We start from the raw sequence: 11,942 nt of genomic DNA, 5'->3' as shown, positions 1-11,942 counted from the left end.
ATTTTTTTTTTAAATTGATATACGATTCAAAAATGAAAGACGAATCCATCGGTGCAAAGAAAGTCCTTAACAACCGTGCTAGTTTTTACGCTATTTCTTGTTGAAGTTTGTTTTTTTGGTCGGAACATTAAAATTGTTCGGCGACGTCATGGTCCACATTAACGTCGCCACAACTTCTACGTCTGCAGAAATGATCTAATGTTGTAAATTGATAAGAAAATAAATTGACTACGACCATACCACGAGTTTTCCGATTGCAACACGATCTTACTGCATTTATAGCACGTTCTTACCACGATTATACTACGTTCATACCGCGACCTTACTACGTTCTAAGCAATACCGTCAATATCGTGTTTCATATCAATATAGTTCCATTCCTTCTATTTCTGATTAAAACGGAGATTTCTCGGAAACAATACAGTCATGCCACCAAAATCTACTAGAACACGTGGGCGTGGTGGTAGGGGTTGATGTAGAGGCAGAGGAAGCAAAGCATACTAAACTCCAAATAGTTCACAAGAAACTAAAATAAAAAATAGTACAAGACTTACAAAGGCCAGAGGCTCCTGACTTGGAATATGCGCAAAAATAGTGGGGTTAAACATGTTTGTGAGATCTCAACCCTTCCACCTATACCTCTAGCCAATGAAGAAAGGTAAACGCATAACAATACGCACATTAAAATTCAGTTCAAGAGAAGTCCGAGTCTGATGTCAGAAGATGTGACTAAAGAAAATAAACAAAATTAAAAACCAATTGTTCAGAGAACAATTGAAGGTCTTTCCATCAAAACAATGTATTTTGATATGAAAAGTTGTGAAACTAAGTTTAAAATGTCATTTCGATCGTCAAATGATAGCTCCTAGTAAGCTGATTCCAAAAATATATTGTTTCCATACATTTTTTTTTAAATAAGGGAGATAATTTGTTACTTCCGGTTTGAAAAATGTCATTTCCGATTATATTTGAATATTTATTTGACACTGATTCCAAAAATATCTGGTTCTATATACTTTTATATTAATAAAGTACAAAAAAATAGCTATTTCCGGTTTACAAAAGGTCACTTCCGGTTGTTTTTTACAAGGTTAAATGGTTTGATATCTTTTTCTAAAAGTTGTATATCTTTATCATGTATACATATAGAATAAAAGCAAAGGTCAAAATCTAGAACGTCAAATTAAGCTATGACCTTGAGATCAATTTCAAGGTCATAAACCAAGGACCTCAAATCAAAAGACCATAGGTCTTTATTATATTTAGTTAATGAGTTATATCACCAAACGCGTATTTTTAAATACAAGAGGGGAGAAAACTCCCTTTTACATTCAACGTACGCTTCCAAGAAAAATTTACATCTTACGACATGTCGCAACTAACAATTTAGTAAAAATAATTTGTTGATATCTTATACAGTCTTTGGATATAAGTGAAAATAAGCCAAATTCAAATATTAGAATATGACCTTGACCTTTGACCTTGACCTAATTTTCATTTTTTGGGACCAAGGACCTCAAATCAAAAGATCCTAGGTCTCTATCACTTATAATTTATAAGATAGAAATTCATATCACTTATATCAGATGCATAAGGGGAAATAACTCTCATATGGAGCGGTCATATCGCTTCGGTCAAAATAGGACAAATCATGCGAAGGATATAACGAGCAATTTTGTAAAATAAATTTGTCATAATCTTTTACGGTTGCGAAGGAGATGCGCTAACAAGGAAAACAGTGTTTGGGGAGATAACTCCTACAAAGAAAAGTATTCGTTTACACAGGGTAAATTTCAAAAGCGCATAAACTGTTCGATATCATATACCAAATATCTAAGCGACATATTGCGAAACAAATGTTTATCGCAAGAACAAAATTAGGCGGAAGAAAAAAAAAAAAAAATAATCAGAAGAAAAACAATAGGTCTTTCCACAGAAAAGTGGAAAGACCTAATGATAATAATACATAAATAACAACAGACTACTAGCAGTTAACTGACATGCCAGCTCCAGACTTCAATTAAACTGATCCTATACACATAAGTAGTATAATATTTGTCATCAAGAGATGTCGGAACGACCAATCAAACCTAAATTACAACCTATTGCTGGTCCATAAATCTCAAATGACTATATTTTAGTGAACGATAGCAGAGATGACACAGATGTGTCAATATATATAGGAAGATGAGGTATGAGTGCCAATGAGACAACTCATCAACGTAAAAATCTATAAAAGTTAACCATTATAGGCCAAGGTACGGCCTTCAATACGGAGCCTTGGCTCACACCGAACAGCACGCTATAAACGGCCCAAAAAATTCTAATGTTAAACCATTTAAACGGGAAAAACCAGCGGTCTAATCTATATAAAAACGAGAAGCTTGGTTGAGCCGTTAGAGCAAATGAATAAATACATCCAGACAAACAAAATCTATGGAGTTTTTTTCATATATTTTATGTGAAAATGACAATAAAAATGATGGTCGTAGTGTGAACGTAGTAAGGTCGTGAGAAGATCGTGATGAGGGCGGCAAGGGCGTGCTAGAATCGTACTATGGTCGTGAACAGCGTGGTAAAGTCGTAGTGGAAGCGTAGTTGGGTCGCGGTGAGAACGTGATGGTCGTAGTAAGGTCGTGATAACGTCGCTATGAGATGGCAGTGCAATCTCTCCGAATAGAATCACGCCTTCGCTACTCTCTCGCTACGATTGTACAGCGACCTTTGCGATCTTACTACGATCTTAGTGCGCTCTCACTACGCTTCTACTACGACCTAATTTCGCCACGACCGCACCACGATTGTTTTGAACATGTTCAAAGTTGACCACGCTCTTCACGATCTTGAAGACCTCACGACGACCGTTGTACGACCTTACTGCGACCTACACGATCGTACCGCGATCATCAAAATTTGCATTTTTTTCACAGATCCCTAGTGGGACTGCGGTATTATACATTTTTACAAAATAAATAAATCAGAGTATTTGGTATAACTTTCCGTCGCAGATATTTCATACATATTCAAGATGAAAACATTAACCAAATATGGTACTTTTGAGGTCGACTTACCTAGTGCAATTACGACAGGAACATACTCAGTACTGTTATACAATAACATTTTGATAGGGAAATAATTTAGCAATGTATATAGTGTATTGCTTTTAACTTGGGTAAAATCAATGATATAGAAAAAAGTACCAAACATGCCAAAGGCGACCTTATGAGGAATTTTAATGCGGAAACTTAGTGCAAAATTGTGGAAACGTTAAACGCCGCTGATGAGAATGTATCCTGTTCGATGCTGTAAAAAATTACCTATTAAAATTTTATATGAATTTACTCAGTGTAATGCACGGCGATTATTCATAATGTATTGCTACACGGGTTTACCTACAGGGTAGTGCCGTACGAGTATTGTCTCTGCATAATGCAAATGCATAGCTTTCCTACATACATAAAATTAAAAAAAATAAGGAGATGTGGTATGCCTCTAATGAGACAACTATCCGCCACTGGTTAAATCAAGTCGATGTAAGCAAACAATATAAACAACCATACTGTTTTCAACAGTTGAAGGAAAAACATGACGCGTAGGCCACAAAAGACTCAGCTGATAAAATCAACCGCCTTATATAAAAATATTTACAGAAAACAAATACCATGTTTTGAAGTAACCGAATTAAACCAAAGTGAATTACAACCAGCTGTATGTTTTCCCCTATTTCATGATCATACAATAATTGAAAAGCCGTTTACTAGTCGTATAGTATAAGACTTTGGAGTTTATATCATTTACATTCAACGTTTTTTTTATGGAATATTTTTATTTTATTTGTTTTATTTTATTTAAATTCAACATTTTGATAGTAAAAAAAAAAGTCGATAAAAAAAAACCGCAGGCTTCTCAATTCTTGTATGATCATGAACTAGGTGAAAGCATAGAGCTCACCGAGTGCGAGATCCTCGTGAATAATCACTGAGGTCGTTAAACATCCCTTGCAGTGAACTTTGGTTACATTAAAAAAATATATAAAATTGCTGTTACAAGTGGCACCAAACTTTCCTGACCTCTTTTCTGAAACCATAATAGAATGAGGGGTCCAGATCCCAAGATCCCGGGCTTAAAAAACACGAAATTCCGAGTTTCCGAATTTAGATTAATTTAAATCCCGACATCCCGAAATTCGGAAATAAAATTCTCGGATCCCGAAAGGGTCAATCCCGAAATCCCAAGCTTTAAAATACCCGATCCCAGAGTCCCGATAAAGGTCCTACCCCCTCGTAATACTATATATTCTATTCATTCATATTCTTGAATTGAGACTTACAATGTACTTCATATTTACATTCTCTAATTTTGAATGATGCACACAGACACAATAAAAAGAAAACAGATTTCGCTATAAATCTTTTCGAAATTTGAATTTGATAAAGAAGAAATGACATGATATATTTGATCTGACATGTGTACTTTCAATTTCAATTTGGCTCTAAATTTAGATTTAGTTTTCCCATAAATTGCGGACGGAATAGAAGACACCTGTTTATTTTCTGCACATGTAGAAAAAGTTGAAAACTGGGAGTTGAATGACATAGTTTTAAGTTTACTTATTATAAGATAAATGTTAGAGTGAGACAACTTTTAAGTTACTGAGTAATTTTTTGGGCTTAATTGTTTATTTTTTGTTTGTTTTCCGTCTTTGTTCTTCCGACTTGTAAATGTTGCACTAGTGGTCAAATTATTCTCTTGGTATCGTCTTATTTCTTATATGAATTGAATATAAATTATGTCCTAAAATTTTCAATTGCACAAAATACGACTATGTCAACGTCTTTTTGATTCAAAACGATATTGTTGGGTCAAATCAGGTTTCATTTTAATTAATTTGATATCAACAGAAGTAAAATTGTTACATGTTTATTTGTTTATAATTTTGTTGTGAGGCGTTTTTGCTCTTTCTGTTGATATCATAAACACGAAATGCCTTCTCCTACGCGTCTAAAACCAAAAAAAATCAGTGTTTTAAAGTCAGGCTGCACACAGAACAACGTACAGACTGCTTTGATTTCTAATTGGAGTAATTCAGATAATTTCTATGAGGTTTTAAGACAGCACAGGCGTGCTTGTTGGATTCATAAAAGACCGCAAACAGTTGTTTCTCCTACGTATGTCCTTTCTTGGAGTAAGGGAGGTAACTTGCGTAACTGACGAGGAACGTTTTTAATCCCGTATTCCGCTAGAGGCGTGCAATTACGTACACTTCGCCTTAATATATGCCTTGGTGAATACAATCAGTCGTGTAACTATTGTAATATAGGGACTGTGGGGGGAAAAAACATGTGAATATGTCCCCTACGAAACGGTCACCTACGAAACAAGTATGGGAGAAAAACGTTCCGTAGTGGACACTACCACTACCATGCAGTCTTTTATTTTACTCTTTTTTCAATTATATTCGTGCAAAAACAAATAACAAGGGTTAGTGTCATGTAATTTGTATTATGTTCTTATTAACATAGAATAGGGTTGATGTCAACTACGAAACTTTTTGTCCACTACGAAACGGTTTTGTCAACTACGAAACGCATCAAAATGTCCACTACGTAACATAAGTTGTACCTTCATATGTGAAGTACTGTCTAATCTTTATCGTTAAAAAATGGTTCTTCAGTTCAGAAAAAAACATAAATTTTTTCTAGTATATAAAGTTAACAAACTGGGATGTCTATAGGAAACATTTAAAATTGCAAAAATATGTGTGTTTAAAAGCAGTTTCGTAAGGAAAAAAAAGTCCCCTACGAAACAGTATACAAATTATAAAAATAATATAATTGAAAAGAATATTTAAGATAGCACATTTTGTTTACAAACAGGTTCTTTGTTGTGATGTTATGCTATTGTTTCAGAAAAAGGGAGAAGGTTTGGATCCATTAAAACGTTTAATCCCGCTGCAAATGTTTGCACCTGTCCTAAGTCAGGAATCTGATGTACAGTAGTTGTCGTTTGTTTATGTAATATATACGTGTTTCTCGTTTCTCGTTTTGTTTATATAGATTAGACCGTTGGTTTTCCCGTTTGAATGGTTTTACACTAGTAATTTTGGGGCTCTTTATAGCTTGTTGTTCGGTGTGAGCTAAGGCTCCGTGTTGAAGGCCGTACTTTAACCTATAATGGTTTACTTTTTAAATTGTTATTTGTATGGAGAGTTGTCTCATTGGCACTCACACCACATCTTCCTATATCTATAATAGAGGTTTTCAAAATAACTTTTGAAATTAAATTTTAGACAAGTTGATGTTCCATTTTTTTAGGTCTGAAAGTTACGCTTTTTTTGAAAAACGCCCATTTACAGAAAATACACGAAAGAACTACTATATATATTCAAATCACTCAAAAATAAATTAACTTCTACTACAAAATCTTCCTAATCACATCGAAACTATCAAATTCATTGTGAAGGAAAAATTAAATGGTGGAGTTGGTTGACGGATAGGAAACTTCCGTAATAAAAAAAGGTAAAAGTGATATTTTTATTTTTGAGTTTTTGAATTGTTTGGAATTTGCCCAACAAAATTTGCATGCAGTATCGCAATACTATGTTTTCTCCTCTTAAATGTCAAATACTGTTTTCGAATCACATGTTTTCTCGTTTTCAAAGAAAAACGCGATAATTTCTATTTAAAAAACAGCCAACTTTAAGTTTGAAAGTTTTACTTGGAGATGGTATTATATTTATGTCTTCACCATTCCGATTATCCTTGATGATATGTGCATAGAAAATATTTACGAAAATAGCTTGAAATTTAACCAAAATATATATTTTTGGATTTTAAGGTAACTACCCAAAACCGTAAATTGAGGGGTACACTCCTTAAAGGGATCAAATACAAAAATGTGACTATAAAAACTTTTTACGATCAGTCGGAAATTAAAATATAAAAATTATTCTATCATTTAAAACAATTTGCAGCCGTGTGTTATTCCGGACCATTAAACTCGTTAACTAAGCGTCTTTTTTTATGTCAGTTGCAGTACTTCTTGTCCTGCAATGTGACGAACCGAATAAGACGGATCACCAGATGTGTACTGATGTGAGAAATGTAATAAATGCAACTTATGGTGCAATTTTTGTAAACCCTTTAGTAGCCCTTTGGAAAAGCACCAGATACATATGAGCTTCGTGTTTGTTGCTCAGTCTTTGGTCATCTATGTTGTGTTTTGTGTACAGTTGTTGTTTATTTGTTTTTTTATCCATGTCGTTTTCAGTTTATTTTCGTCTTATGATGTAAAATAGAAGAAGTGGGTTAAATTCATCGACGTGACAAATGTTAACAATTTAAACCAGAAATTTAACGGCCTGATTTATGTAAAAAAATGATAGACGAAAATCAAAAATGTTTAGCAGCAACAAGTGATCAACACTGAATTACCTGACTTGGGACACAAATATAGAATGTTGCAGGATATAACTAGATTGAAGGCACAAACGCCTCAGTCTAACCTTCGACAATGGTGTCAGAGTACAACATAAGAACAAACTATAAAAAGAATATTAAAAAAAAAAAATTGTTAACTCATCAGATTGATACAAAGCAGAAAAAAACGTCCGACGAAAAACAAGAACAAGTAGTGTTAGGACACTTATAATAAAATAAGTTTAAACAAACACCTAATACAGAAAAGAGTTTTAGTATTCTTCGTCTCCATTTATAAGTACAAATTGACAAAAAAACTTTTAAATTAGATGAAATAGATTCCGCTAGTTTTGCTATACATCATTTTGAAAAATCACAAATGTTAAAGTCATGGTTTGCAACGGATACGTAGTTAAATAATTTTAACATGAAATCGAAATACCCAAGCCTTAAATCTTCTTGACCTACTCTTTCTGAAATGTGACAATGTAAAATGCATATAGTTAACGAGTTCGTCCTCAAGAGAGTAGAACAACACGTGCCACATGAGGAGTATAATGATTACATTTCCGAAGCGTCTGCTACAACTTGAGTCTGTATAAATTACATTGTCAGTCTTTATTGATGATTATGAATAAATTTTCTGAAAGCGACGATCATAACTTAAAATATAAGCTTTATTGCTAAATATTTTTTATCATGAGTAATCATGAGCTAGGAAAAGCCAAAACAAAAACAATTGTAATACATGAGGTAAATTTAAACCATTATTCAAGATCCTCAACACGCGTTATGATTAATTGAATTGATTCAGATTTATTTCTGAGATAAAAGATCTGTGATCAAGAAAGTGGAAAGGAAACGTCTTTCGGGTATTTTTAATAAACAAAAAATGATAATTCCTTTAAAAAACATTTTAAAAACAGATAGAGGCAGATAATGAATCGTGTTACAATAACGCTTTTTGCGTCGTCAGCCTCTTTCTGTCTTAAGATTCCTTATCAACAACCGAGTTCTTACTTTTCATGACAGTTAGGCTTACACACACACATATATATAAGTTCATAAGTTAAATGCACCATGTGAGAGATTTCTTTTAAATTCCGTTTTATAATATGTAAAATTACTTTTAAATATGTTTAAGAATCCGACGTTATAATAAGAATAATTTTGTCAGGTAGTAAGTTATTGTACCGTGTCACGTGACATGTTAAATGAACCGATGAAAGGTTGAGGATGTAATGTACCAGGTAGTGGGAATTTCTATTTCATGTAATTCCGCGCTCTTCCTGTTTACCTTCTGTCAAATAATTATCACCTTGGTAACATATCCATAATAAACTTCAGGTATAAAATTAACCGTTACTAGTATATATTTAATTATTTTGATTAATGCTTGATTGGTCCCGCTATATATATGTATTTAGATATATAAATATTTAATGAAAGGAGAATATTACTAAATTTTGTGGTTACGTACTCAGCAATAAGGATGTTAAAAGTAAAAGACTAACAATTGATTTGATAAAATGATGATACTACAGCGTTTACTATTTCTGTGTTAACTGTATTCTTTCGTTTGTTTATTCAAGACATTGTAATATAACAATACGTGTGAATGAAAAACGATGTGACTGCAGTTCAAGGAATGTAACATTCATACCAGTAGAATGTCAATCAAACACAAAAGATTTACTTCTGATGAAAAATAATCTTAACAGTCTACATGTAGGTAAGGACATATTTACTAGATATACACAGCTGAGATATCTGGATATAAGCAGCTGTAATAAAAGTGCAATATATAAATCAGCTTTTGAAAAATTGACACTTTTAACCGATCTCAATTTATTCGATAATCCAATGAAAACGTTTCGTTGGATTATATTTGCACCACTAGATGACCTACACGTATTTCATATATCACATGACTTGTTGTCAACGTATCCAAGAGAGGCGTGGTCGGATTTTCAAAATATAACAAAAGTGTTTACTTATGGTTGACCGTCATATGGATCATTCGCGGATATATTTTCTGTCATGAAAAATCTTTATTATTTCCAAGGCGATTATGAAGGTTATGTTATACATAACTATACATTTGATTCCTGTAAAAAGACGTCATTAAAGTATTTAAGTATCAATGGCACTATACAGGAAATAGAAATCGATACTTTTGCACCGTTAGAAGTAAATGTAATTGCTAGTCTTATTACGATTGGTCAAAGATTTTCGAAACTATCAAATACATTACAAGCTTTACACGTGTTTGAAAATCGACAGATGGATGAATTAGATTTGGCGATAATTTCAAAAGTTATGATGAATACGTTATTTCGGACGATCTATTTGCATATATCGGTAACATACGCGTAAAAAGATTATCTTTTAGAGACAACGATATCAGGCTTATAGATGCATCCGCTTTCCAGAAAATGAAATACAGAAACTGAGACTTGAGACTTTAGACTTAAGTAAGAATAAATTAGATTTTCACCAGGAATATATCTTTTTATATTTCAATTTCTTTATCAATATCAAGAGAATAGACATGTCTTTAATTAGTGGTAACTTTATACAAAATATTCAAAAACAAAAGAGTGATAGTTCTAGACGAACGAGAGACCATGGTCTTAAAACTGATAAGCAAAAAGATTACTCAATAAGACTTCCTTCTTCTCTCGAATTCTTAAACGCCTCCTTTATAATTGGCCATCATTTTGACATGATCAACAGTATAACATTCAAAGGTTTCACACGATTGAAAACTATTGATTTTACATACACATCACTTGACGACTGCAACTGCACATTTAATGGACTTCAGAACGTGGTAATACTTAATGTTTCACATTTCAAATGCGGACTTTTAAAACCCAACCTTCTGAAATGTGCCGTCAATTTGGAACAGTTAATAATGCAAAGCTCTTCACTAAGTGTTGGTCTTAAAGAGGATCACCAAGGTAAATTCCTTGACGGACTGAAACATGTGCAGTATATAGACTTTTCAAGAAATGCATTCGAAGACCAATTCAGAACTTCAACATTTAAAAGTCAATTAGACAGTTTACAATGTTTGATACTTGAAGGAAATGTTTTCACAAGTATTCCATTAAATCTAGAAGACTTGAACATTCTTAGTTTCCTTAACATCAGAAACAACAAATTAGCGTATTTAACAACTACAGAAACTGACGCAATTGAAGTGCTATTTGAAAAATCAAATAGAACAATGACAGTCTTATTAGAGGGCAACCCTCTTGTTTGTACTAGTGCTTCATTGGATTTTGTAGACTGGTTATTTACTACTAAAGTGAAACTTGACAGCAATGGTAGTTATTCGTGTATTATAAGCGATGGATGTTGTCTACAATCAATTGCAAATTATGAGAATAAGATTTATTACGACAGTATGGTTATTTTTTTTCTGCAACTTTATAAGGTGTACTTCTATTATTTATTCTTCTTGGTTATCGCTACAAATTGCACCTACAATACTTTTGTTTATTTATCGGAATGGCCAATCCACTTTTCCAGAAGTCAAAAGAAGAAACACTTGAATATGATGCATATATAGCTTATTGCGAAGGCGACTATAAATGGGTGTATGGACCGCTGCGTTCATTTCTAGCAGAGAGACGCAATTATAAACTTCTTTTGTCAGACAGAGGAGATGGGGATGTACGGCCTGGTCAAAATAGACTTGCCATAAGTAATTCCATTTCAAAATGTAAAAAGATGATCTTAATTATTTCAAATGAGTTTGTGAACAATGAATGGGCGAGCTATGAAGCTACTGTTGGAATTGAGCATTTTATTGGGTTACTAGCAAAACTAATTGTTATAAGCTTGGAGAGTTTTACCAAATCAGAAATACCGCAATGTGTAATGCAAATGGTGTCACTGGACGCCAATGACCACATTCGTAAAACAGACACATTAAATGAAAATAACATTTTTTGGAAAACTTTGGATCTAGTCATGAAACGTTAGTGAAGACAACTTTGTCATTTATAAATGATAGATGATTAAATAACGATATTAAATAATTTTTGAATTCATACTTTTTAAATTTGTATATGCTGAGATATCTAAATTAGTGGGCTTTGTATTAGTATAAAGAAAAGAGAAAGACATCAATATATCACATTTATCATACTTTTTTGTTAAATGGGGAACACTAACCCCTAAGAAAAATAATTGTCGAATACTTTTTAAATCATGTAGAGTTAAAATTTTACATACATTTAGAACGATAACTGTATTTATCAAAGTCTTCACACGAAATAGGAAAGAGGAAGTACCAATATTCAACGCATCAATCACAAACATCCAAGTACCCAACGAAAAAAGAAAAGAGGAAGTACCAAAATTCAACGCATCAATCACCAACATCCAAGTACCCAACGAAAAAAGAAAAAAGGAAGTACCAAAACTCAGCGCATCAATCACCGATATTGAAGTACCCAACGAAAAAAATAAGCAAAGATCACGTGACTGTCATTGAAAAATGTGAAATTATTT

General features: G+C 33.0%; 1 protein-coding gene across 1 annotated transcript; it reads left to right on the top strand.

The window, feature by feature from the left end:
* Positions 1–10,934: 10,934 nt before the first annotated feature.
* On the top strand, positions 10,935–11,411 carry LOC139501926 (single Ig IL-1-related receptor-like). Its single transcript, XM_071291228.1, has one exon. The coding sequence runs from the start codon at positions 10,935–10,937 to the stop codon at positions 11,409–11,411; it is 477 nt and encodes a 158-aa protein (XP_071147329.1).
* Positions 11,412–11,942: the final 531 nt, after the last annotated feature.

Source organism: Mytilus edulis, chromosome 13 (genome assembly GCF_963676685.1).
Source record: "Mytilus edulis chromosome 13, xbMytEdul2.2, whole genome shotgun sequence".
Classification (NCBI taxonomy): domain Eukaryota; kingdom Metazoa; phylum Mollusca; class Bivalvia; order Mytilida; family Mytilidae; genus Mytilus; species Mytilus edulis.
Note: the sequence above shows the minus strand (reverse complement) of the source record. Positions and strands in the feature narration are given on the sequence as shown.